This window comes from Oryzias melastigma, linkage group LG6 (genome assembly GCF_002922805.2).
Source record: "Oryzias melastigma strain HK-1 linkage group LG6, ASM292280v2, whole genome shotgun sequence".
Taxonomy (NCBI): domain Eukaryota; kingdom Metazoa; phylum Chordata; class Actinopteri; order Beloniformes; family Adrianichthyidae; genus Oryzias; species Oryzias melastigma.
This window is the reverse complement of record NC_050517.1, coordinates 7309828-7337020: the sequence shown is the minus strand read 5'-3', so window position 1 is coordinate 7337020 and position 27193 is coordinate 7309828. Positions and strand designations below refer to the sequence as shown.

At 42.8% G+C, this 27193-nt stretch overlaps 1 protein-coding gene across 3 annotated transcripts in view; it reads right to left on the bottom strand.

Annotated features, from left to right (window-relative positions):
- mical2b (microtubule associated monooxygenase, calponin and LIM domain containing 2b) overlaps nucleotides 1-27193 on the bottom strand; it is a 62834-nt gene that overhangs the window by 8065 nt on the left and 27576 nt on the right. The window contains exons 12-35 of one of the 3 annotated variants that reach the window (XM_024264212.2): nucleotides 26956-27103; nucleotides 26624-26817; nucleotides 23943-24034; nucleotides 23788-23856; nucleotides 23590-23718; nucleotides 22398-22571; nucleotides 22148-22324; nucleotides 21946-22050; nucleotides 20012-20356; nucleotides 18366-18503; nucleotides 18173-18265; nucleotides 17578-17764; nucleotides 17420-17493; nucleotides 16280-16361; nucleotides 11532-11636; nucleotides 9930-9974; nucleotides 5943-6043; nucleotides 5655-5837; nucleotides 5446-5576; nucleotides 4994-5361; nucleotides 3185-3258; nucleotides 3027-3116; nucleotides 2766-2859; nucleotides 2394-2502 (exon numbers count right to left, since the gene is read on the bottom strand). In XM_024264212.2, coding sequence (XP_024119980.1) covers nucleotides 2394-2502; nucleotides 2766-2859; nucleotides 3027-3116; nucleotides 3185-3258; nucleotides 4994-5361; nucleotides 5446-5576; nucleotides 5655-5837; nucleotides 5943-6043; nucleotides 9930-9974; nucleotides 11532-11636; nucleotides 16280-16361; nucleotides 17420-17493; nucleotides 17578-17764; nucleotides 18173-18265; nucleotides 18366-18503; nucleotides 20012-20356; nucleotides 21946-22050; nucleotides 22148-22324; nucleotides 22398-22571; nucleotides 23590-23718; nucleotides 23788-23856; nucleotides 23943-24034; nucleotides 26624-26817; nucleotides 26956-27103 — 3307 coding nt within the window. The remainder of the gene's footprint in view (nucleotides 1-2393; nucleotides 2503-2765; nucleotides 2860-3026; nucleotides 3117-3184; nucleotides 3259-4993; nucleotides 5362-5445; nucleotides 5577-5654; nucleotides 5838-5942; nucleotides 6044-9929; nucleotides 9975-11531; nucleotides 11637-16279; nucleotides 16362-17419; nucleotides 17494-17577; nucleotides 17765-18172; nucleotides 18266-18365; nucleotides 18504-20011; nucleotides 20357-21945; nucleotides 22051-22147; nucleotides 22325-22397; nucleotides 22572-23589; nucleotides 23719-23787; nucleotides 23857-23942; nucleotides 24035-26623; nucleotides 26818-26955; nucleotides 27104-27193) is intronic. The other 2 variants (XM_024264215.2, XM_024264217.2) reach the window with 2 other exon arrangements.

The following is a 27193-nucleotide window of genomic DNA, read 5'->3' as shown; positions in this document are numbered from 1 at the left end:
AGGCGCTATCCAGTGCTTCCATGTGCCGGTCTCAAGTCCGGATAAATGCAGAGAGATGTGACAGAACGGCATTACATGTAAAATGAAAACAAACTGTCAGGAGTCAGGGTTCTGTCTCCCCGGCAGTGTTTGCTGCTTTGTTGCTGGAGCTCGATGGCTAGCTCCAACGTCTAACGTCCGCAACCAAAGCTATCATGTCCCGCCTGCAGACCAACCTGCCTGTTAGCGTCACATCTGCTGCAGCTCCTCTGGCCGCTCAGTCGTCAATAACAGCCGACCAAGGCAGCGCGCCACGCCAATCTCTTGCTCTCACACCGGGACCAAGGATGCCGCTTCTGAACAAGTTCATTGTGTCGGATTCCTTATGCTGTGCATGCGCTAGTCCAGCGGCTATTAGCTCTCCTTTCCTATTCTTTTTCAATACTATTGCTCTTATTATCTGATACCTTTCCTTTTGGCCATTACAGACGTTCAGACATGGCCTTTTGGACGCTTAAACAGCACTTTACCAAGTCACCTGTCCTCCTTACCCAGACCCAGCCGTTCAGGAGAATGCCTCTAATGGTGCATTCCCCTTATACCCACTTGGGCCAGTCACTGTTACAGTCCGTTTGGGTCAAGAGAGAACTGTCATGGTTCACCCTGTCTTGGAGTTTTTTCTGCACACCAGAATTCCAGGCCTCCGCATCTGGAGCGCGCGTAACTGCACGTTGCTACGCAATTTTTTAAGCCTGGTCTCAAGCTCTACGCACAAATCGGGGGCGCTGCTGGGCGTGCGTTCATAAACCCGCGCACACCGCGTTCTTGAACGAACCGCACGCGGCCGGTGTGGAAGCACCTTTGAAGATTCTGCTCCCACGCACGCATCACTCACGCACGCAGACTTTTTCTGCTTGTGGAGGAGGAATAGCACTCGCGAGTGTCTGATTTGTCCGCGCGGAATGTTTGATGCGTGCACGGAGATGTCTAATTTCTGCATGGAGTCTTGACATAAATAAAACTCCATATGTGTCTCCCATTCATTCTAAGTTAGACATCCAGCTCCTCCAACACCCGTCGCGGCCTCAGAGACATGCTTTTTGACAAGCTGCAGGCTGTGAAATTCTCATGCGGCGATAGAGGGGCGGGGCACAAGAATCACGTTCAGTGTGAAAGAACTTCCAGCAGCTTCATGGCTCCTCCTCCGCCCAGCTGACTGGAGGAATGAATGAATGAGGGAGGAGGTACTGGACAGCCTGCCGATGTCCCGCCTCCAGAGCCATTTACTTCACCGTGATTGGTTCGTTCAGCTCTGCACACAGCAACTGTCATTCACATCAGCCTTGCGGGCCGCACTAACAGTAATCTTTCATATGAAGACGGGGGCCGCAAATCATCATTCCGTGGGCCGCGAGTTTGAGACCCCTGATGTAGCGCATGGCTTTAAGTGGGCCAGTACTCACCAGTACTCAGCACCAGTACTTCTAAAAATAGCTCTTTAACATACTGCCACTTCTCCACGCCAGAAGTACTAAGTACGGGGCACCGTTGTTAAAGGGTTAAAAGCTATTCGGACACCATGCCGAATACTTTCCTTTTTTTTATTTTTTTTTTGTTTTTGTTTAAAAAACGGCAGATGTGACGTCTCCGATTTCACAAAGTGAAAATTAAATTAATACAAACATTTCACGATGTCTATTTATGACTTGAGTTCTGATGATGATAATGTGGATGGTTTATTTAAAAAAAACAAAAAAATTGCAAAAAATGTTTGACCGTAATGCATTGTGGTCTATATTTACTAATGTAGTGAACATTGATCCACAATGTTTTTTGCAAAGACTTTTGAGAAATTTCTAGGGTCCTGAATTTTGGAATTGTAGATTTGGATAACACTAGAAAATGGTGGACGCACTATATCACGTGTCAAAGTCAAGGCCCGGGGGCCGGATCCGGCCCTCCAGATCATTTTATTTTATTGTTATTAACAGCTCGATGTTATCGTGTGCTCATTTTTAACTTGTATAATTTTTATGGAGAGTAAAATATTGAAAGTTATTTAAGGTTTAAGTCGATCTATTCTGGAATGATATATAAGCAGGGTTAGCTGCAAAGGGCAGTAGCTCACGAGGAACAGAATAGACTTTTCATTAGAACCCTAGGAATGAAGATCAGCTGACTGTATATAAGACCTGGACCAAGTCAGTATGACGTCACCCATAGAAAATGAGGATGATCAAGATGATGTTAACAAAATGTATCAGAGCAATAATGGTTCTTCTCACTAATAGAATGACTGAGTCATAGCTGTTTATTTCTGGATTCTTGGAGCCAGCAGGGGTCAGTCAGTCCAGTTCTCATATACAGTCCATGGTTGATCGGGTTTGTGATCAGGTAATGTGTGGGTCACTCACAAGATCATGAGTTCAGACTCGTAGCGAGCCAGCCGGTTCTTCTCCAGAACAAGCTTGAACCAGGACTGATAGAGCTGGGCCTCATCGCTGTCCTCTGCTTCAGCCGAGTCTGTGAGGAAGAGGAGGACAAAGTGAGCCATGAAGACAGAGAAAGCTGCAGCAACCATCACCCTCTTCAATGAAAGGCTGTGTCTGTGGGGAGATGAAGCAGCAATGGAGTGTCTGCTGAGAGTAAAGCTGTTAACTGAGTAGAGAGGCGTCATTCTCTCAACGCTCAGAGAAATGCAATGCTGCAGTCAGACTGAGGACTTCCACTGAAACGGAGACAAAGATCAGTGGAGAAGTTCTGAATGTGGGCGTGGCTCTGTTCACCCGTTTCTCCTCTGATGATCTTCTCTATCTTCACTCCTCGCTCCTCGATCTCGCGGTGCTTCTCTCCAACCTCCTCCAGCTGTCTCTGGATCACCTGCACCGGGACGAAACATGAAGCACGTCATCAGGAGGAATAGACTTAAGTCAAAATGTTCCTCTCCTGCAGAAACAGCTCATCTCCACATGTGCTCATCTGGATTTTGGGTTTTTTTCTTTGTTCAAGGTTCCTCAGATGTCAAGAACCATATCTGCTCTCTTCACCTGAGCTCGGTGAAGTCTCTTCAGCTCCTCTCGTTTCGCCTGCAGGGCTGCAACCCTCTCCTGCTTCTTCTGCATCTTCTCTGGAGGCAGCTGGAAGATGAAGCATGTCAGAGAGAAAGTCGCTCTGCACCCACAAAGCTGATCCATTTTGTACAGACCATGTGATTGGATGTCATGTTTTCATTTTCATCTTCACTGGAGGAGAGCTCATCCAGATTCTGCTGGCTGGAGGCTGAAGACAGACGTCCAAAAGGTTTGAATTCTACCTTGAAAGGGAAGCCTTAACCAGTAGAATTAAGATTCGTGTTAAATATGGTTTCACTGTCATTGCACTGGAGAAGGGTTTTAACTAAAAGGGAAATATTTCAGTTTGATGAACTCTGATTTGAAGGGAATAAACTGCTTCTTTTATTGAAAAATGGCTGAGAAAAAGACTCTCAGACATGCACATTTATGGCGGAAAATTCCTAAAATTCTAAAAATCTAGAAAATAATTTAAGAAAGTTGGGTTTTAAGATGCTTTTAACATGTCTTTGTGGCATTTTTCTAAGGACATGCATAAAGAAAATGTATCTTAAAATTGCATTTCTAGATTTTTCTTTATTCAAATCATTCTATCAGGAGCAGATGGAGGAAAAAAGAGCACATTTGTGACGTGAAAAATATGCTAGAAGGGCCACAAGCTCCCTGATCTGAGCTCTCAGCAGTAGGGATGGGAAAGGGGGGTGGGCTTGCTCTGTGCTTACTGTCTCACCCAAAGGTGAATTTTTAATGAACTATTATCGTTCTGCAGAAACTATGTCCCAATCCAAATTCTTCCCTTCTCCCTTTCTTCACTCTCCAGAAATAAAAAAAAAATCCAACCCTCCAAGTGGAGGGATACAAAGTCATCCGTCGCGAGGCTAAACTAAGAAGCGCCTTTCTTCATATGGGTGTGGTCTGAACCACAGACGTTTACATTTAAATGTAAGTAATGACTCTGTTGTAGTGTGACCTTTTTAAAGTTATAAAACCGCTGTTATGTATATTTGAGTGCTAGAAGCTCCGCGCTAAAGCTAGCAGAGCAGCAATTATTGGGGACTTAATCGAATGAAAGTGACGTCCAAATTATAAGACACTATTTTTTAATAACACTCCGTTTGGAGGGATAAATGAAGGGGAAGGCAGAAAGGAAGAATTCTGTTTGGGCCTATGTCCTAGAAAAACAACTTAAAAAAATAAAAAATAATAATAATTTGGCTAAAAACTGCATTAACTGAGCTAAAAGACACTGGAATGCTTTTATTCTGCGCTCACACAGTTTTGACTGGATCTATACAGTCACAGATGATGTCCAGAGATCAGGTTCATTTATTTAACATAGTTCTACAAAAGCATCAGCAATCCGGTCTCCATGTCTGGGTTCATGAGATCATTCAGAGATTCTCTCAGTACGGTGAGCTTCTACGGCAGGAGCTGCGTCTGAATGAGGATTTTATTATCGTCTCGATGAAAATGTAAAAAAAAAAAAAAAAATCATAAAGTTATTGAGAACGATCAGATTTTCCTCCATGTTGGTTTTGGACTTTGACTGCTGACCATCCTGGATTGGTCGGCTTGCTGCGTCTTCTTCGCAGAACCCTGAAACACGCTGCTGCCAGACCGCCACGACCAGCCTGACGAGGAAAACGTGCCGTAGGACCTCTGATGGGACCTGTACATTGACTTAACATCGAAACTAAACCTGACGTGTGAATCGTGTTCAGTAGCTGCAGTCACATGGCGGAGGCGGTGTGATGAGCTGGGGCTGCGTTGATTGATTTGCTGAAACTTTAAGGAGCATCTATGCAGGTTCATCTTTGAGTCATAAAGTAGAACCACTGAAACCAACGACTGAATTGACTGTTATTCTCTCCAAAATCCTCTGGAAAACCCTGGAGAACATTTCAGAGCCAAAGCAGTTGTGAAAGCTGCTCTGCTGCACCAACCTTTGTTTCTGAAGTTTGAGAGGATGGTCTGGATGTCATGTTGAGCTTCCTGCTCCGTCTCCTCGCTGTTCCCCTTCCTTCTCAGCCTCAGCGATGAGAACAGGTCCACCCTCTTGCGGGGGCCTGACCTGGAGTCCCCAAATGCCCCTTCAGAGGCTCTGCGGTCCTTAATGGCCACCTTCTGCAACAAGGAGGGCAGGTCCTGCCCAGCGCCCCAGGGATCTGCATCCACAGAGGCCCACTGGGCGTTATGACAGCTGAGCCGCTTCCCGTCTACTGTCGACTCGGGGACGCAGAAGAGCGAGCTGAAGGTGAACGCTCCGTCAGACGCAGGCCTGTGTTTGCGGACGCCGTCACGCTTAGGCCTCCTGTTGAGGAAGAAGGGAAAAGGTCTCGACCTCCACACAGCCAAGCGGGGCTTTCTGTTCTTTGAGGCAAAAGTTTGCACAAACATTACGACGGTGGTGCTGGAACTCCTTCTAAACGTCCTCCTGAAGGCATTGGCTAAAGCCTGGAAGGCTGACTGGGAAGGCGCTCGGCTCTGCGATCTGTTTGCTTGGAGCTCATCTACGTCTGCTCGCACCTGATAAAACAACAACAACACCGTTAAGCAGTGAGACCAGAAGAAGACACTCCAGCATTAAACATACGAGGCCTCCACCTGCTCCTTCTTTTCCTCCTGAGGGGAGCTTGGAGTGATGGGGTCCTCCCACCTCAAAAACTCCTCCCTCTTCACACTGGACAGAACCAGCCTCTTCTTAGATGGGCTGCACACAGCTTTCCCTGCAGCGGAGGAGTCCTCACTCCTCTCTTTCTGGGAGCTGTGCGAGCCGCACTGGGAAGACTGAGGAAGAAGTGTCACAAAAAAGACATAAGGCTCAAGAACTGCACCTGATTCAAGCTTCTACATCCTGAGGAGAGAACACGGAGAGAGAAGGGATCACCGTACCGCTGGTTTTCCAGAGGAGCAGTTTTCCTCGGCGTCCGAGTCGACTTCAGGAACGGTCTCGGGTCTGGATCTCTGAAAGGACTTGAAGACCAGGGGGAAGGCTGCACACAAGCATGTCCACAGCAGACACGTTTTTGTTAGCTTGAATAATGGTTATAAAATACGTTTGCCCAGAGACGATTTTTTCTTTTTTTACTTGGCCGCTCTTATTTTGAAAGCTGAAACTATGTGGCTCGATAGCTGCTTTTAACATTTTTGCTGAGCCAAACCATTCCTGTTTTTACACTTATCCCCTGAAATATCCCATAAAACAAGCAAACTTATCCTGGGAAGCCATTAAAATGCATAAGAGCAATGAAGAGATGTGCGTCTTTGATGAAGGTAAAACATGAATTTCTATCGGCTTTTGTGCTGATCGCACTTAAAATACGTGGAAATAACGACAGCAAAAATAGAACCTGTTAGAATAATATCTGCTCAAATGAAAGGTCAATATTTTCAATAAAACATCCAATATTGAAGGATTATTCAAATTCGTTTTTATTATTGAATGATCTAAGACAGGAAATGAAAATACAGTTCAGCAGGACATTCATAAAATAAATATTGTACATTTTCTGTTGAAATTGGTAATGTTACCTTTTATTATTTAGGTAAAATTGTGTCAAACAGTGTTTAGATGTCAGCTCTGCTGTTTAAAATGCAAACGCCAAAAGAAACTTTTCCCTTTGTCGACCCTGTCACCACTTTGTCTGATGTCACCGTGAAAAGTGTCAATTAGCCAAAAACGTTAGCATGTTGCTAAAATATTAGCTAAACTCCAAATATTTTGAATATTACTATAAAATATTAAAACATACCCCATTAATATATTTAAAGGGTTGTTGCTAATTACTTTAAATTTGAAATTTGAAAATGTTATCATTCATTTCCTATAAGGCATATTTTGCTCAATATTTCAAAAACTTTAAAGTTTATAAATACCAAAAATACAAGCAGTAATGTTCTGAACAAGCTAAGATTTGCTGAAATAGCTGAAAGTGTGATTGAGTTTTTACGTGCGGAAAAACGTACAAAAAGGAGCATCTATAGTGTGAATGCTTACTAGGCAATCACACAAAAAAGTGCATTTTGTGGTGCTAAACGCTCACAACTTTGTTCAACTTTACTACACCCTGACTCCATATAGTATAGAGTAACGATTAATCGACTATTAAATTAGTCGTTGACTATTTTAATAGTTGATTAGTCGTTGATTAGTCGACTAATCGTGGCAGCTGTGTTCTCATCTCCACTGCCTTGCAGGAGACTTTCTCCTGCTGACCTGCTTTGTAACAAACTGATGAGAGAACATGAAGCACCGCAAGTCTGTCCTTTAAAAGACTTTTGATTCTCTACATCAGGGGTCAGCAACCTTTAACAGTAAAAGAGTCATTCGGGCTCGTTTTCTACTGATCAAAACCTAAAAGGAGAAGCTTAGTCTTACTTTAGCATTTAGGAAATTCAGCATGCATTCATGATTTTGCTTTTTTTTAAATAATATAAATGTCTTTTTTGAAAAATACAAAAGCAAAAATGTAAAAAGAACCAAACATCTCTCAAAATGTGATTTTTTTTTTAACGTTTGACAGAAGCTCAAATAACTTATTTTCAAAATAAAAGATGCTCTGTACCAAACAGGATCATCTCAGTGCAGCTAGTAACTAATGTTGTGCAGCACAAGATAATATGTGCTTTTAACTCATTAAAGATCAAACTTTTTACCAAAGTTTTGCTCTGCATATCAAATCTGTTCATTCTGGAGGTAGAGTTGATCAAACAAGACGTCTTCAGGTCAACAGGGATGTAAAAACCTACATAGTTTATCATCTATGTGAACCTCAGACATCAGTTTATACATTTAACTCATCTAAATTTAATAAATACTAATTAAGTAATCCTTACTTTAAATAAATGCTGTTTTATTTTTCTTTTATTAATACTTTTTTGTTCTTTCCCCCCTCTTTGTCCTCAGCAGTCTTACACTGCTGGGTTTTGTTATTTTAGTTTGGGGTTGGATCTTTAGTCTTAGTTTGTGGGCTTTGTTTATTTGTTTTCTTTAGGTAGTTTTGGTTAAGCAGCCATTAGCAGGGAGCTGCTGACTCAGTTGGTTGACATGTCTGGATCAGCAGTCTCCATGACTTATTTTATGTTTGGCCGAAGAGCCACAATGGAGAGATAAAAGATCCACTTGTGGATCTGGAGCCGCAGGTTGTAGACTCCTGATCTACATTATCATCAGGGTTTTGTTTTTTTTGACCTGCTGTAATGATGAAAGTCAGGCCTTTGAAAACAGACCAGCACTCCCTGCAGCTGCGCCAACACAAAGCTGATGATCCACCACAGTAAAACCTGCTCACATCTGTCACTGAACATTTATGAACCTTCAGGTGTTTGCCCAGTGACATCACTTTCACTGAAAGTAGCAAACAATAAAGAACAAATGTGGAGAAGAGCATGTCTGAGCATGACACCGTGAGGATGCTTTCATTAGATTTTCTAATTAAGTTTGGGTCAACAATTATACAAATAAAATTCACAGAATTTGTCTGAAGATGTGAGAAAGTAAAACATTTATTAAGAAACACAGAAAATTTGCTGCATTGAGCTTCAGTTTATTTAAAATGTTAGAAAATTGTGGCAACAAAATGTTTTTTCACAGATGAGAGACCCAGTAGTTGAATCCTGGAGACAAAACTGTATTTGACGACTGGATCTCCACACAAGAATTGAAAAAGGGAATTCTGATCTGACTGCAGTTTGTGACCCGGTTTCCTGAGGAGCTGAGCAACACTGACATCCTGTGTTCAGAGTTGGCATGGCAACACAATATGTCTGTTCAGAGCAGATGCGGAGCAGCTGACATCTTTCTAGCTTTAGAGGACTCCTGAACTCCACCAGAACAGAACTGCCGTATTAGAATGGTATAGATGTCTGCTAACTACTGTTACAATTGTACAACAGAGCTGGAAAAACAAGAATGTGACTTGACTAGTAAATTATTGGAGTCAGCTGATAAAGGGGAACCTCTAAAAAACATTGGAACAAGATCTGAGTGAGTTTACTCTCAATAGTGAATGTTTAGGCTGAAGCGGCTCTTATTTTATTGATGAGAGTGTTTTCCTTTTTAAAATTGGACCAAAATTAAGCAGTTTTATACCATTCCATTATGGCGTCACTCTACGTATCTCGGACAACAGTAATAACCCTCCATGTCATCTCTAGAAATTAAACTCATTGCCATCAACACCACATTAGCACCACCATGTTGTGATTACTAGCACTGCTAGCATTTTTAGCAATATGTCTTTCTGAGATAGATGACAATGATAAATGCAATGTTAGCCACATTAGCACAGTTAGCATAATTATGATCTTTAGCAATGTGTTTCTATGGGAAAATAGAGGTTGCTGAACACAGCTGTCAGCAATGCTAACACCTTTAGCATAAGTAGCATTTAAGATGAAGTGAGTTTTGGCTACATGGGCGTAAAGTGACCAATCAGCTGAGTAGAAAAGGGGGGGCGGGGGCGGGTGGCTCCTGCAGCCCAAACAATACCCCTCAAAACTTTAATATTGACCTCACTTTTACTTGATTTGAATCATACATAGAGTAAAAAGAGAACATTTAACCATCAAGTATTTTGTTTATTTCATATATCAGAGGGTTGCTGATGCTGAGTGAGTTTATTTTTATGGTTGGGATGGGTGTCCTTTCAGCTGTTTCTTCCTTTTTTTGTGGGGGGATAACGCCATAACCATTTTTTGTTTTTAATGAAAAGAGCTTTATTAATAAACTAAAGGACAGCACAAAGACATGCAACCAGAGGCCAAGAACAGGACAAAGATGAACCAAAACCTCACAGAAAGTTTAACGCTTGTTGAGATTCAACAGCAAGAACCAAGTCTGAGACAGAACGAAGATGCAGAGAAAACGGAGGCACTCACAGAAGCGGATCTTCCGTTTCAGGTGGTTCTTACTGCTGCTTTGACCTGCAGAAACACAAACAAGATCAACTTTAGTCGACATTTCATCAAAGCTCGCTAAGAAAAGTGAAAGTTCAAATATTTCTATCAGTGCTCCAATAGAAGAACAAACAATATGAACTGGAGAAAGTGATCGCTGTCGCACTACAGTTATTGTTTTTATCCCAGAGATAAATGTATTGGTCAAATTTAAGATGAAGAAAACCCAAATACAACAATCTAAAGACACATTGAACTTTTTAAAAACAACAAGTTTATGCAGAACGCTCACACTTCCTGAGGAGGAAGAGATGGTGGTGCAGGAGAAATAATAAATGAAAGGACTGGGAGCAGTAGCCGGAAGCTACACCGCTTTAACACAAACTAGCTGTTATTTTTTCCTGAGAAACTTTGAGTCATGCCGGCACAAGAGAGCGAGGACGTTAACCACGTCTGAAAGATTCAGTAGCGGCCCGTGCATTTTAGAGTTGAGCCGTCTGTCTTCTTCTGCCAAAACCATCCTCGATCATAGTAACTATTTTAGGTTTCTAACACCATTTTTTTATATATGAATTTTATTTTATGGAGCAATTCCATCATAAATGGATTATTTAAATAGACTGAATTCACTACCACAAATGAAAGGAAAGGTGTACAAGACTGTGGTGAGACCAGCCATGTTGTTTGGAGAAACAGTGGGACTGAAGAAAAGACAGGAAGCAGAGCTGGAGGTAGCAGAGACGAAGATGCTGAGGTTCTCTTTGGGAGTGACCAGGATGGATAGGATCAGGAATGAATACATCAGAGGGACAGCACATGTTAGAGGTTTTGGAGATAAAGTCAGAGAGGCCAGACTGAGATGGTTTGGATATGTTTAGAGGAGAGACATATTGGTAGAAGGATGCTGAGTCTAGAGCTACCAGGAAAGAGGTCTAGAGGAAGACCAAAGAGGAGGTTTATGGATGCAGTGAATGAAGACATGAAAGTGGCTGGTGTTAGAGTGGAGGATGCTGAAGACAGGCTTAGATGGAGGAAACTGATTCGCTGTGGCGACCCCTGAAGGGAAAAGCCAAAAGGAGAAGAAGAAGACTGAAGGCTTTGCAGGCCTTGACTCTACACCACTGGTTTGTTTAAGAATGATCAGCACAAGCAGTTTAAGGGGGTGGACTCTTTCCAAAACGACAGCAATTGGTCAAACTTGAAGCAAAGTTGTGGGATAGTCTTCTTTAAAAGTGTCTTCAATAGGATTTAAATAAACACAAAGAAAAAGCTGATATCCTGGCGATGGTGAATGTCTTTAGACAAATTAGGTTTAATTGAATAATTTCACCTGACCATCTCTCACTGCACACTACTGAGCTGAGGCACACTGATGCAGAGGGTGGTCTGTTAAAGATGTTCACCCACGATGCAGTGCATCAGACATGAAGTTAAGATCTGAAGGTCAAACTGAAGGCATTGATCTCTTGAAGAGCAGCTGGAGTTTGTAAAACAAACTTTTTTTTTTCTTTTATCCTCTTTTTGTCAGTGAAAAATGTTTTTGCCAACTTAAATTATATTTTTGTTTGGCTGAAGCCCACAGACCTTTGCTACTCTCCTCCTCTGAAGGCGTGATGATGCAGGACGCCTCCAGAGCTTCAACAGCCATCTCAGCGTCACCTGGATCTCCTCTGTGACGCTCTGCCTCTCCTGCAAACAAAAGTTTCAGTCATTCACCGGGTGTAATTCCACAGCGACACCAAACTGCGCGGTTCATGCACGTCGGCTGCTTTACACACATTTGAAGGGGATCTGATGCAGGAACGTCTACACGTTTTAGACGAGCAACAAAATAGTTTGATTGTGGAGCTAAAAATATTGAAAGAGAAGGAATGATCTTCACCCAACAAGCAAGTACTCACAGAGAAATGAAAGAGAACAGAAGCGTCCACAGCTGACTCCACTTCATCACAGCAAAGAATGAAAATGAACCCCGGCAGTGGCGGCGGCAGCAGGGGAGGGGTGAACACCTATTTAAGATGATCCCTTTGGGTGCAGACTATGACTGAAGTTTTTGTCTGATACTTTATCTCTCAGCCTTTAGTCACTCATGACAAACAGGAGGCGCGGAATCAAACCATCACACATTCACTCAAATAATCTTCTGCTTTTTAAAAACATCCAAATATCTGATCATTTTAGGAATATAAGCTTACTTCTTATTTTGAGACACAAAAGGGAGGTCTCCTAGTGGCTTGAACACCTGTCAGCTGGTCAGAGGTTTAAATATCAAGTCATACCTTTGAGCAGGGCACTTGGGCCGACATCGTCTCTGGTTAGATAAAAGCATCATAACTATGTTAAAAAGTTATGGTTTTAAAAGTTTTAAAAATTGGCATCATTTTAGCTTTTTTTTAGGCTGCTTTGGAGTTTAGCTAATATTTCAGCTACATGCTAGCTGTTTTGGTAAATCTAAGTTTGTTTTTTTATAGCTTTTTTAGACTAATTTGGCATTTAGCTAATATTTTAGCTGGTTATCAGCTTCAGCGTCTTCAGCAGCCAAATTCAGCTTACAGCATTCACACTAGCATTATTGCAGGTAATGCTATATATCTAGTTCATAATTATGTTAAAAACTTACAGTTTTTGAACCTTTATAAATGTAGTTTTGGTAGTTTTTAAATTTTATCCTGTTCGGCCCGCGACCTAAAGTGTGTTTTGGATTTTGGCTTCTTGTGCGATTGAGTTTGACACCCTGATCTAGACGATCAGTATTGTAATAAATGCAGTAAATCCTTTTAAAGACCCACTTCATTGAAAACCTTGTTTTTGGTGTTTTTTAAGTTCTTGTAGCATTTTTTCTCACGATTGAGGACAAACGTGAAAGAACTTAAGATTAAAACTGTGTTTCTGATGATTTCTTCATTCAAATTGTGATGGATCAAAAAATAAAACTCATGGTTTGAAAAGGTTTAAGTTTGTGATGCAGCAACTATGATGGGGGGGGGGGGCAAAGTCTCTGTTCTCTGTTCTAATTCTGATGCATCCACTTGCAGACAAATAGATCCATTAACATCTTCATTTTCCTCATCCGAGCTGAAATCTGGATCGAAACTGTACAGCCGAAAAGCTCTGGCATTGTCTCTTCAATTTTTAATTTTGATGCACTGATTATGTTAGCTTTGGGTGGTGGGGGGTCTGTTCGCTAGCCAGTGAAAGTGTAAAACAAAGGGATGGTGGGATATCAATAAAGAGTTACTTTTTAAATATATAAAGAGTCCCGTTCACAAACCAGAGGTGAATTTCTAATGAACCCGAGCTGCTTTGCAGAAAATGTCTGTAAATTCTTCCTTTGACAATTTTATATATATAAAAAAAAAAAATCTCCCAGTAGTGTTTTAACTATGATTATGAGGTTTTAAACCTAAAATGCCGAGACTTAAATGTCTTAAAAAGCAAATTTTCATGTTTATCTGAAGCCTCTGCTCTCAAAATCTCCTCTGAGGGGGCGTGGCTTTTGGAGCTGAGTTGAGTAGCCCCGCCCCTGATCCCCATCATGTCTGATTATGATAGCTCTGTGTCTCTCTAGCATAAATCTTCACCGCTGCTACATAAAAACATCCATCAATCTGGGTAATGTCCAGCCGTATGGTTCTGATCCGGATGTCAGCTGGACGAGGAAGTGAAGATCTTCATGGACAGAACTTCCTCCAAAATCCTGATTCTTTCTCCTTCCAGTTCACCAAAGACTCTTTTAGCTAATTCTCCAATGTTTATTGACTGTGATCAATACATTCAATCATTGGTTTCTCAGAGTTCTTGATAAAATAATCAAAGCTAACATCAAAATGCTCTTTCATTGAGTTACAATCCTTTCCAACTGCGGTCAAATGAGCCGCCGTTCACATTTCCGTGGTCACATCAAGAAGCTCCGTGGAGTCTGGTGGAGATTTTCCAGCGTTCTCAGTCCTGCTACCGTAAGTATTGGATGAAACTCACACCAAAAATCCAGTGATGCTGATTTGACCACAGAAATGTGAACGGCGGCTCATTTGACTGCAGTCAATGTGAAGATACCATCTTCTCTTCTCCAGAACCTGAACTAGACACTAGGAACAGATGAGGGTTTAGTGCATGTGCAGCAGAGCTGTTGATGGAAAGAAGATCATTCATTCAGACAGAGTCTGTCCAAGACAGTTTGACAGATTTAAAAGGAGAAATACTCGGAAATGAAAAAAACTAAATGAATTCTTATTACATTTGTTCTCTTTCAGGAGAAAAATGCCACAAATACATGTTAAAAATTGCAAAAACACGATTTTCATTGGAGGGGTCTTTAAAAAAATGACAGGCTTTTTGATGTGGGCTACAATCTGCATAAGCATAATTAAAAGACCACTGGGAACGATATTACAATAGATAAAATTAGAGTTGGGAGTGGAACTTTAAGAAGAAAAAAAATGTTTTTTGTTTTAACTTTCAAGGCAGTCAAAACAGTTTAGAAGAAATTTGAAATACTAATCCAAACGTGTCGATCTCTCGGCAGTTTTCGCGTGTTCAGTTTCACATAAAGGCCTCATGAACTGGAGGAGAGCTAAAGGGTTGATCCTCTTCCTGAAAACACTGAAAAGAAACCAACACCCAGAGGAAGGAGGAGAGGAGGTCGACAGGAAGCGACAGATTCACTTCACTTCTGTTCAGGTGTTGTAGCTGAGCAGTTTCTGCTGGACGTTTTAGCCGAGTCAGCTGATCCTGAACAGGATTGGTGTGACGTCAGCAGAACAGCACAGAGGTGCAGAAAGAAGTCAGAAACAATCACCCACAAATGACAAAGAAAAGAAGTATTGATAAGAATTAATTTATTTTTAAATATATTTACAGCATAAATTAAGCAGTTTGGCTGAATTTATTTACCAAGAAGGGAAAACAAATCCACTGAGATCAAATTTAATACAAAAAGAGTTCAGCCATCAAAGTGCATAAAAGAAAGTAAAAAGCTGGTATTGCACTGATCGTCTCCTGAGGAAAGACTAGGAGGAACAAGAAAAGGAGGTGGAGAGGGGCGCAGAGGTGGGGGGGCCTCCTTCTGAAACAGAGGGAACCACAGATATGTGGATAAAGGTTATCTCTGGGGGTTATAAAGGGATGAAGGTGAGGTTAGAGGGTCTAGTGTGGCGTGCAGAAGCAGCAGTACGACTTTAAATAACTTATGACCACAAACTCACACTTTCTGGATCCTTCCACAGAACCCTCTGCTCTTTCAGGAAATCAAACAAATGGATTTTGAGACTGGGAGATGAAGAATTTTATCCTAAATTGAGGTGTAAGCTGCAGCACCCTCACCAGTCTGCTGCGATTCAACATTTAGGGTCACGTCTGTTCTTTAAAGTCGAACACACACATGCACAGACTCATGCGAGGTTACTCCAGGTGAAGGGCGGGAACAACACTTTTCAACTAAACCCAGCCAATGGCCTCCTGCAGCCAATCAGAGCACTGGAAACTTGGAAATGAACAGGACGGACAGGAGGGATGCTGGGAAATGAAACACGGGAGGATGGGAAACGTCAAAATACTGAGTAAAATGCCATGAAGCCAAAGCTTATTTCACCTCAAACACAGGAGAGAAAGGCTCGCAGCAGAAATAAGACGTGATGAAAAGAAGTGAAAGACGTTTTCTCACAGTCAAAAACATTTAAAAAGTGTGGAGGGGCTGAGGACCAGGCAAAAAATCCTCAACCAAAGCCAAGAACATGCTCAAAAATATTTGGCAAATGAGGAAATAGAATGAAATGGTTCCACTTAAACGTCTCCAGGAATAAAAAAGCTGAGCTGGTCAAAGAATGGTGACTTCAACTTGTTGGACAAGGACCAACGAGTTTTAAAAGCACAGTTTGGAGTGTTGCCATGACAGCAGATGAAGCTCAGACCAACAGTCCTGGTTCTGTGTGCAGACGGTCCCAGAGCATCCCAGTGTCTGCAGTGAGAGCAAACTCACAGCACCAACTAACTCAACCGAAGGGAGGCGGGTGTCCAGGTGGAGCAGGTCCCACGACCTCATCAGAGTCCTCCTGCATGAGACGGAGGCCCGAACGCTGCTGCTGCCGCGGGGGCCAGCTGGGGCTCCTGGTAGATCTGTCCCAGCACCTCAAACATCATGCAGAGCAAAGGACAGCCTAGGCTGAGGAGCTCAAACAGGAAGACATAGTCGTGGGAGGAGGTGCTGAGGTGGGAGCCCACAGCGGTGACAGACCCACACACGCCCCCCCACAGCCGTCCAGGCAGCAAGCACACGGCCCAGCCGGCCCGCTGCGGCCAGCTCAGGCCCCGCCTAAGCAAGGAAACCAGAGTACCTGGGGGGCGCATCTGACCGCTGCCTGTAGGAGAGCAGATCCCACCGTCCAGCGGCGAGGGCTTGGCGTGACCTTGGTCCTCCTGCAGGAGAGAGAGGAGAATCACAGCTTTACGCAGACTAAAGGCTGATGTCCACTGGTCCGTCAGCAGAGTGTCTCCGTTTAAAAAATAAAAGGAACGTTCATTAATCAGCTGGAACGTTTACACCGCCTCAGGCATGTTGTAGTCTGACGTCCAGAGTTCTATGTTCAGTCCGTTGATGCGTCAGCGTTGTGGTAAAAAGCCAGAGAAACGGGAAACAGGTCCGGGTTCCAAAATAAAAACTTCCATTGTACTTTCAAAATAAAAGTTTATAACATTTTATTTTATTTTTAAGGTGATGTTTCAACGCAATAGCACACGTTAACGCCAGCATTCATTTTCCGTCATGGACGACAAAAGTTTAATTTTGGCCGTATGAAAACATATGATTTATGACACAAAACATGCATTTAACAAGGACTTGGTGAGGAAGGAGAGGACATGAGGTCTGATCGATTAAAAAGTAACCAAACAGGGAAGTTGGAGGCTGACTCCACACATAGCCGAAATTTGAAAAACCAGTCAGACGGGTGGGGCTGGGGTAACTGGACCGTTATTACTGGAGCTGCAGATCATTACAGAGGATTTCTGAAATGACATGGGACTTACATGGTTTGACCAATCATGAAATTCAAATGTAAAACACAATTCAACCTGTAGGGGGCAGCACACAGAGTTTTAGAGTATATTTTCAAGAATTAACGACATTTATTTTAATTTATCAAATATCCAAACTGCAGGAAAAAAAAAAACAAAACAGATCAGCCATATTGATCCTCTCTTTTCTTTAGTGTCTGAACTCCAGAATCTGATTCTCTGACGTGTTGTTACAGCGTAAGCTTCTAGATTGTGCTTCTTGTTTTTCTGCAGTGTTCCCTCAATACATTCAAGTCTGCCTTTAGAGTTTTTTCAAAGCAATTTTGAATCCTTTTTTGTGCATTCTGATTGGCTGCAAGAATCTAGAAGTGGAACAAATGCGACCCTATGGTGAGAGTGTGGACACTCTCAGACTAACTGGATGACTGGATCAGGACTGAGGAGAAGCTAGAGTTTCTTACCGGCCTCCTCCTGGACCTGCCCGGCTGGATGCTGGACTGACGCTGAGCTGAATGGATCCGACAGTAGAATTTAGCTGTGAAGGAAAACAGACCAAACTTCAGCTCTGACACGTCCTGAAAGCTGCATTAACACCAGACCCCCCAAGCCTGAAGCGTACCCCCCTGAGAGTCGAAGGTGTGTCCTCCCAGACGGAGCACGCAGCGGCAGACGTCACAACGGAAACACTCTCGGTGGAAGAAGAAGCCCTCGGCGCTGAGCCTCTCCATCACGTACACCCGCTTGGCGCAGAAGTGGCAGATGTCGCTGCCGCCGAGCCCGGGGGGGCCGTCCCGGCGCTTCACGCACTGAGAGGAAGAGGATAAGGGAGGGGTGTCAGACTTCAGTTCTCCCACTGAAGTTGGGTTTTGGGATCTGTGCAAACTCAGGAAGCTTCACCTCAGTGGGCAGACAATCATTAAGGGACATACAGTATATACATTTTTTTCCCCAACAGAAAAAAACACACACACACGTGCTTCTTTTGTTGTGTCAGTTCAGCAAGTTTAAATCATCAAGCAGCACATCAGTATGGTTGAGCTTCAGACGGCATGCTGGACGTCCAGAGGGACTCTGAAGTCCTGCTGCATCAAAACCCGTCTGAGGATGAAAACGTTTGGTCAAAGCAGCTGCTCGAGCAGCGAGGTAATGTTAGGCAGTCTCTGGTGCTGGAGGATGGACATGCCGGCTGCAGAGGAAGCTCTGGAGCTTCTTACCGGCGGGGCGTTGGGTCTGTGGTCGGTCTCATACAGGATGGCCAGAATCTGAGCTTTGGCATTAATGGATGAAGAAACTTTCCCAACTGTCCGCTACAGTTAAAGGCGACAGAGAAGAAAGAGAAGGAGTTGGAGCTGACGGAGCATGAGGAGGAGAGAGGAGACCCGTGTGGGCGGAGCTTTGCTTCTGTACCTCCTTACTGTAGCTGGGAGCTCCGGTGGGACAGCTGTTGGAGCGGAACTTCAGAGCGTTTCTTCTGCTGAGCTCAGCGTCACAGCCGCCTGTGCCCTGAACCAGTTGTGTTTGTGTGTTTATTTTCATCTCTACGGTCTGTTTAGATATAAAAATATGACCGCATTTGTCAATAGCAGTGTTTTATTGTAAAAAAAGGATTCTAATTTGAAAATGGACCACATTTTTTGTGTGTTTTGGTGTAACTTCCTGCAAGGATTGACACAGCTCGCCAAAAAATAGATGAGACGGCGCGAGCCGGCTGCAGAGGAGTGCAGCACTTTACGCCTTGTGTGAACCACAAAGGTTAACAAGGGCGCCGACGGGAAGTGGCCTCCGTTCGGCGTGCCTCCTTACATTATTGGAAAACATGCAGTGTTTTAGTGCTGAGCGATATGACGATACATATCGTGTGGGCGATAGAAGCGTCTTATCGTGCCATTTCTCTTCTGTCATTTTTATTGCTGAACTTTTGTGCAAAAATGTCCTAATAAGAAACGTGAAACTTTTGTGCACTTTAGAAAAATGTTTCTCATTTGTGACGATTGAGTTGAATGTTAGTTGAAAAAATAAAGTCAGAGAAAAGTAATAACATTTTTGTCAATTTTTTCAGAATTGAAAATATACTTTACTGTGGTATATCAGTTGGACGGCAATTTCATTGGTTACAGTTTATTTTTAAATGCATTTATTTTGACTTCCCTCCTCATTCGAGACAGTACTTGATACCTTATACATTACAACATAACCTACGCCACAATAATCCGGGTTTTTTTTTGTACCAAGGATTAACTCGTATTTTGCTTTAAGACACCAAATGACGAACAACCTTCCTCAATCATTTCCTTCCAGAAGATCCTTCCCAGCATTTAGAAAAGCTCTTTTGGTTCTTCTTTAACATAAATGCCATTTTAGTTTCTCATTTCATATTGTCATTATTTTAATTTGTTACATTAGTTTTTATATCCTTTTTTGATGGAAGCTATGTCATTTTGTGTAGGCTTTTGTTATGAATTGTTATGAGGAGAGGTGTATATTGTGAGCCAGTGTGTTTTGTATGAATGTTGTGTCATCTTTAACCGTCAAATTAGTTCTGTTTAGTTTTCTTTGCTGATTTTTTTTTTTGCCATTCCTGTTTGAATCCGTTTACATACTGTAAATGAAGACCCTCTCAAAAATGAGACGTTTCATCTCAAGAGGTTTTATTCTCCCGTTTTTGATTTAAATGTAAAATAAATAAATTAATGTTGTGATATGAATATGATATAAAATGATATACAATTTTTTTCCATATGGCCCAGCACTACAGTCTTCAGTCCGATCGCAGGTTCAGGTCGGGCAGAACTGAATTAAAAATGTTTGAGTAAAGGCAGCGTCTTCTAAGGAGACGCGGGAAATGAGTCGTCTAACAGATTCTCCCACTAGCAGCTTCACGAGCGACAGAGTTTGAGGTAGAAGATGATGAACGCCTCCTGTTTCTGTCTTAAGCCGGAAGGAGCAGCGTTCTTCATCATAGAGGAAACTGTGATACGTGGAGACGCGTCTGCTGATTTCAGGACGTTTCGCTCAAGTCACACCAAAACAGACGAGTCAAGGACCAGCGTTACCTCCATGTGGTCATTTTCAGCTAAGTTCCTGTGGTCCGAACCCCCCCAGGGGGCGCTCTGATCCTCCTCCTGCTCATTTGTTCTCTGAAGGTCAGAGATCTTCAGAGCCTCATCAGTGCTGGGCGAACAAACAGGAGCAGCGTGAGGGGAGGACTTTTTCCTGGACGGCGGGGAGGAGGAGGAGGGGGTCGGGTCTCTGCTTTTATCTGCCGGCGGGTCGAGAGCAAAAGCAGCCTGGGCAGTGGGGTCAGGGACAGGGTGGACCACGGGAAAAGTCTCAGAGGCAGACCGAGGAGCAGCAGGAGGAGGAGGAGGAGATGAAGAAGCAGAGGAAGAGGATTTGACCTGCAGGGGTTTAGGAAGAGGAGGAAACTGCAGCATTCACACAGAAAAGATCGCCAATAAAGCAGAAATGAGAAACATCCTTCAGGTGGGGACCAAACTGATATCTACATTTCTTGTTTTTCTTCTGATGGGTTTGTTTGATAATTCCCACAATCTGAACATTTTAGTTTGTGCATCATGTCGTTTTCAGCTCATAAAACATGACTGATCTATGAAGCTCAATGAGGCAAATTTTCTTTGCGATTTTGGGCTATATAAATAAAATTGAATTGATCTAAAGGCGCCAAAAGATTCCTTAAAGTGACGCCATTTAGGGAGTTACTAAAACATTGTTTGGATACATCTGACGGACGACTTTGGTGTAGAGAAATAGCCAACAAATCTCATGGTCCACATGAGTTTCATGTTGCTCATCACTAAGGTTGGGCACCGACGATCGGTTCCAAGTAGCAACTGTTCTGATTTACGTGGTACTAACGAAACCAAAACAAACTGCTGCAATCGGTTCCTCATTTAGACTGGAACAACCTTCCTCTATCTTTATGTTCCATTTCATCTCTGTCATTGTTTAGGAAAGCTCTCTCAATTCATCTTAAACATACTTTTTGAATTCTGACTTATCAATCACCTATTGTCTGTTTTTTGTATGATTTTTTTTTGCAAATGTGTTTATCTAAACTTTCTGAAATGTCATGTTGGGTAGGGGTGGATATTGAGAACCTGTAATGCCATGTATGTGCGTTAGATATGAGTATTTATCTTTGTTTTTACCATTTTGTTTGGTTTCTACTCTGTCACTTGTTATCATTTCTTGTAATGAAGGACCCTCTTGAAAACGAGATGTTCCATCTCTAGGGGTTTATCCTCCCACTTCATCTTAAATGTGAAAATGACATGTCAATCACTTCTACTCTTTTTAGTACTTTGAAGTTCAGGCCAATCCTTCTCCCTTTCCTGTGATAGTGGGCGGGCTCATATAAGACCGCTGACGGGGCGAGCACGAGCATGTGCTCGAATGTCTGGCTGCATTACACAGCAGGTCAGAGAACTTAGACGGGTCGCTACGTCGCATTAGCCAATCAGGAACTCAGCTTTGGACACGTGAAGTTTTCAGTGACCCGATCAGCGGGTAAAATACTAGTCCAATACGAGCGTTTTGTCCTGGCTGCAGACAGCCTCCCAGACAATACGCCGGCAGACAGACAGCTGCTGCAGGGAGTGGGAGCAGCCTGCTCGGGACTCCTGAACTGTGGTGTTTTACTTATTTTTGTCGAGACAATATAAAATTAAAGGTCTCCTATTTTTTCCCCTCTCGAGTTAATGTGGAACAGCCTTCAAACTCTGTCACAGAGACACAGAATTTGTGGAAGCGGCTGTCACGCAGACACACCCCCTGAGTGAGATAGAAGTCCTGTAACCCCTCAGACGCCGCAGCCCCTCAGGGCGACCTCATGCTCAGGATCACAGGATCTCAGGGTCTATAACTCTGTTGAATTGAGTATAGCCTCAAAGTGATGTTGGAGTAGATGCTGGCTCTCTGGTCTGTGAAAGTCCAGGACCAGCAGGTCTAGAGGAGTCTTATACTGAACCTGCCAGCCGCTCACAGGAGCACCAAACATGGAGGAGAGCAGCGCCGCCCGCTCCTCTATGCTCCTCTTAGAAAACTCTCTGGTCGATGGTCTGCTGTTTGTCCCCTGAGGAGAAAGCGGGAGGGGGTGGGTGGGTGGGTGGGGGTGTCAGCGAAAGAGGAACAGAAGAAGACTACAGGCTCAAGTGAAGGATGAAGGTCACCTGCTGCTCCGAGGCGGGATCAGGACTCGAGGCAGAAACACAGAAAGGACTCGCTGAGGAGTCAGAGAAGCAGCTTGCTGTGGGGGGGCCCTCAGAGGGCGACGGAGAGCGGCTGCAGCCACTCCCAGAGGGAGGGGCCGCAGGAGGATTCTCCAGTAAGCGAAGGTAGACAGAAGGCTGGGGGGTAGAGGAGCAGGAGGGAAGGTTTGACGACGTTTGCTGTAGAGGCGGGAGCCACTGACCAGCTTACCTGCCATTTAGGAGGAGGAGGAGCCAAAGGAGGAGGAGCAGGGGGGTCTTTGGGCTTAGCAAAGCGGGGATTCTCACCCTCCTCCTCCTCCTCCTCTTCTTCATCTGACAGAGGAAATGTTGGGGAGGAAGACTCAGAGGAAGAAGGAGAAGGACTGAGAGGATCCTCGATGGACTGTTAGGAAACCAGAGGAAGAGGAGAAAGAAAAAGGGGAAGGAAATAAACTGAAAGCACAGAGGTTTAAAAAGGAAGTAAAACAGGATTTTTAATTTGGAAAAATGAAAGGATGAAACTATAAAATGCTTCATAGTGTGAAAATGAGAGATAAGGGAGGAAGAAAGAAATGAAGTTCAAATCGCATTTAGTCCTGCAACAAACGATTATTTTAATAGTCGACTCATCACTGATTATTTTTTCAGATTAGTCGACTAATCGAGTCATGAGCAAAGTGGATGTAAAGCACATATCTTAGCCATCATTAGCCTTAAACCAACTAAAAACTAGAAATATAGCATTACCTGTGATAATGCAAGTGTGAATGCTGTAAGCTGAATTTGACCGCTGAAGATGCTAGTGCTGATAGCTAAAAACGCTGAATATTAGTTAAAAGCTTAAATTAGCCAAATCAGTTAGCATGTAGCTGAAATATTAACTAAACTCCAAAACAGACTAAAAAACAAAAACGCCTAAATTAGCCCAAACAGCTAGCATTCAGCTATAATATTAGCTAAACTCCAAATTAGCCTAAGAAACAACAAAAAAGCCTAAATAAGTCAAAATAGCTAGCATTCAGCTATAATATTAGCTAAACTCCAAATTAGCCTAAGAAACAACAAAAAAGCCTAAATAAGTCAAAATAGCTAGCATGTAGCTGAAGTGTTAGCTAACCTCCAAAATAGCCTTAAAATCCTTAATAAATGCCAAAATAGTCCAAAAAGCTAGCACAATGCTAAACTGCACAACTTTTAACTTTACTACACTCCGACTCCATATAATATAAAGTAACGACTAATTGACTATTAAATTAGTTGCTGACTATTTTAATAGTCGATTAGTCGACTGATCGTGGCAGCCCTAATTGCATTCATAAAACATTTCTGCAAACTTTCTGAATTCTTTCAGCCGTTATAAAATGAGACAAACCAGATTTTAAAAACCAGCCGTTCTGGAGTTCTTCAGACACGTTTCTCACCTTTGTGCGCACCGTCCCCATCGAGGAGTTCTCCTCAAACTTGGCCTGCAGCCGAGTGGCCAAAGAGCGGACATTGTTCTCCTGCAGCTCTGCGTCCTCACCAGCAGGCGGCGCACTGTGGCAGGACAACTGTAACGGAAGCAGAAGCCTGAAGAAACTGGACTTTGGGACATCGCCTGTGAGGATGGCTGCTCTCACCTCTGAGAGGTAGTCGTTTCCTTTGCGCCTCCTCTTGTGGACGGAGTCCTCCTCCTGATGTTTGTCCTCCTGTTGAGGGCAGCAGACACGTTCAAGCTTTGGCTTTTTCTGACAATCAGGGATGTGTGCGGGGTAAAGGAGAAGGGCAGCATCACCCTGGGAGTCCTCTTCCTGAGCAGGAGAAGTCCTGGCAGGCTGTGGTTGGTGTCAGAGTTTTCTTTGATGTTCTCATCCGCTTCTTTTGAACCTGCAGGACCAACAGGAAGTGTGAGTTAGAATAAAAAACACCATAAAGCTGAAAACCCTCAAGTTGATACCTGAAAACGCTGAAGCTGATAGCCAGCTAAACTATTCGCTAAATGCCAAATTAGCCTAAAAAACAAACAAAAAATAAAAACTTGAAAAAAATAGCTAAACTTCAAAACATCCTAAAAAAACGGAAAAGAAAGCCTAAATTAGCCAAAACAGCTAGCATGTAAATATTAGCCTCACTTCAAAACAGGCTAAAAAAAACCCTAAAAAATAAAAAGCCTAAATTAGCCAAAACCGCTAGCATGTCGCTAAAATATTAGCTAAACTCAAAAATAGCCTAAAAAATCTTAGTAAATACCAAAATAGTTCAAAAAGCTAGCAGAATGCCAATTTAAAAACTTATATTTTTTTTAAATTATACAAGTTAGAAATAAGTGCAAGATAGAATCGGGCCATTAATAACAATAAAATACAATGATGTGGAGGGCCGCATACGGCCCCCGGTCCTTGACTTTACACGCTTTGATTTTTACGTATGTTGTGATGTGTTCTTTGAATTACAGTAAGTTTTTAATTTCTAGCACGATCAACATGATTCCCGTAGATTCTGAAGGAGAAAAGAATCTACGGGAATCATGTTGATCGTGTTACCGGTTGAGAAGTTACAGTACATTAAAGGTTTTGTGTTTAACTGTCACCGACGACGCCTCAGGTGTTGAAGGGTTAAAACCCTGAATGTGGTGGTGGTGTTGGGTGGGTCTGGAGGTTTGGAAACGCCGCGTTCGGCTCCCACACACATAACTGACATACCAGCAGGTTTTGGCACCGACCCACTGGACCGCAGCTGTGCAGCTCGAGCCCGTGACCGACTCAGACAGGTCTGCTATTTCCTCAGAACATTTGATTCTTTACCGTTTCAAGAGTCTGTCGGGCTGGGCTTCTGTTTCTTCCAAAACACATTCTTTGAACGCTTTGGACGTTTATAAAAATAATTGATGTTTTTTTTTTAGGACAGAGCTTGCAGTCTGAGATGGTGGTCAGAGTCTCCTGCAGAGCTGCTTCCTGTCAGTGTGTCATCTCCGTTGTGTTACATGCACATCTCCGGTCCATCCCCCCGACTCCCAGAGGAGTGGTTTGTCCCGTGTTGAGAAGATTGTTCCACTGTCTTCACTCATCCAAAACTTTGTCCTTCCTCACAGAGTTCTTGTAAAATGCATGTTTTGTGTCAGAAATGATGTTGAGTTTTTGTAAAGCCAATAAAAACTTTCGTCATCTATGGCAAAAATGGACGTTGGTGTTTTCCGTTAACGTGTGGATAAATACGGTGGTCGACGCGGCTCAAGGCCCCAACACAACGACAAAAACCGACGACACAACGACAAAAGTTGAAGCAAGACGGAAATAATTCACATTGAAAACAAATAACTGACTTTTTGAAGTTTTATTCATTTTCAAACTGTTGTTCGGCTACCCGGAAAACAGACATCTTCCTGCCAGCATGGCGACCTCAGTTTTGCCGTTGTACTTTGGCTTTTGTCGTTGTGCTTCAGATTTTGTCGTTCTGTTGTGGGATTTTATCATTGGCTTTTATCGTCGTGTTGTCGGCTTTTGCATTTATCAGAGCCGTGTCAGCCGCCGTAGATAAAATGTAAAAGAAAAATATAAATTTTAATATATATATATATATATATATATATATATATATATATATATTTTTTTTTTTTTTTTAAATGCAACTAAAAATCTATTTAGAAACCCAGACCTGGTTTCAGCTTATTGGCTTTTTACTGCAAAATTGATGCAAAGACAGACTGGAAATTAGAACTCATGAAAGGTTGAGTTCTATTTTCAGTAAAACATTACGATTGGGGCTGAGTTAATAAAATTAATACATCGATTTAAGCTTAATGGATCAATAATTGATTCTTAAAAAGAATAAATCGATACACACATAAAGCTAAAGTCCACTCTGTCGACCTAAACTGCTGACTAAATGAACATCTTTATAAACTCACGGGCATGAGGTTTCCAAACTCTTTTAAGGAAATACAGTTTTTTTCCTCATATTTTCTTCTTCTGGAATAAGGTGTAATGCTGTAGCGCGATTGCCACCTAGTGGTCAAACTGAAGCGCCCTCCAGGAGAAGCAGAACAATGTTTACATTGTTAATGATCTGAACATTTTAGTTAGAACTTCTTCTTTAAAGAATCCATGGAACACTGAATGATATTAACAATCTCATTATTTCACTGATACATTTACAGTATGTGAACTGGATCAGATTAATATAAATATATTTAAAACAAATAGATTATTAATATATTTCTAAACAAATGTGTATCAATGTGTAAACTCAAAATTTAATTGAACTGAAGAATCAAAAGAATTAAAAAAAAAAAAAAATCGGAATCAACTGGATTCAGACTCTTGTGAATCGAATCGTTTCTGGCAATTATAATCCATACCCAGTACTAATTCCGATTGATTAGTGAACATTCTTTTTCTTTTTTTTTTTGTGGTAATATAAAGGAGACGCTCCGCAGACACACCAGTGGAAGTCAGCCGAATGAAGGTGAAGACTGACCGTTTCCTGGGGAGCTCCTGAAGGCCTCGTAGAACCTGGACAGGTACAGAACCATCAGCAGCTTGTCTGGGTTAGCCTGTGCAGCCATCTCCCTCCCGGTGGTTACCGGCTGGATGCCGAACTCTCGCTCAGCCACGTCGAATGCCAGCTGGTTGTTTGCCGCCACGTCCTCCTCTTTCAGAGAGTCGTAGTCTCTGAAATCAGTCAAAAAACAACGTGTCCACCAGGAGGTTTAAGATACTGACATCAACACATCTGCTGTTCAAACAGTCCAGAGTCCTTCACACTCATGAAGAAGTCCCGCTGAAGACCTGTTATCCTCTGGTGCTTACATCAGGTCAGGCCTCTGCTGGTGGATGAGAGCGCAGAGCGCCAGGCCGTTCCTCCAGGAGGACGTGAGGTCCTTGACGTCCACCCCTCTGTATCCGCGGGTCTGATCCTGACACCAGGCCAGCAGGCGGCCGGGACGCACCTCGGACTCTGCAGAGGAACAGAGTTTGTCGGAGAAACTGGGTAAATGGCGTATTTCTGACATTTTACAGTCACACTCCACTGCTCTACACTGGTACC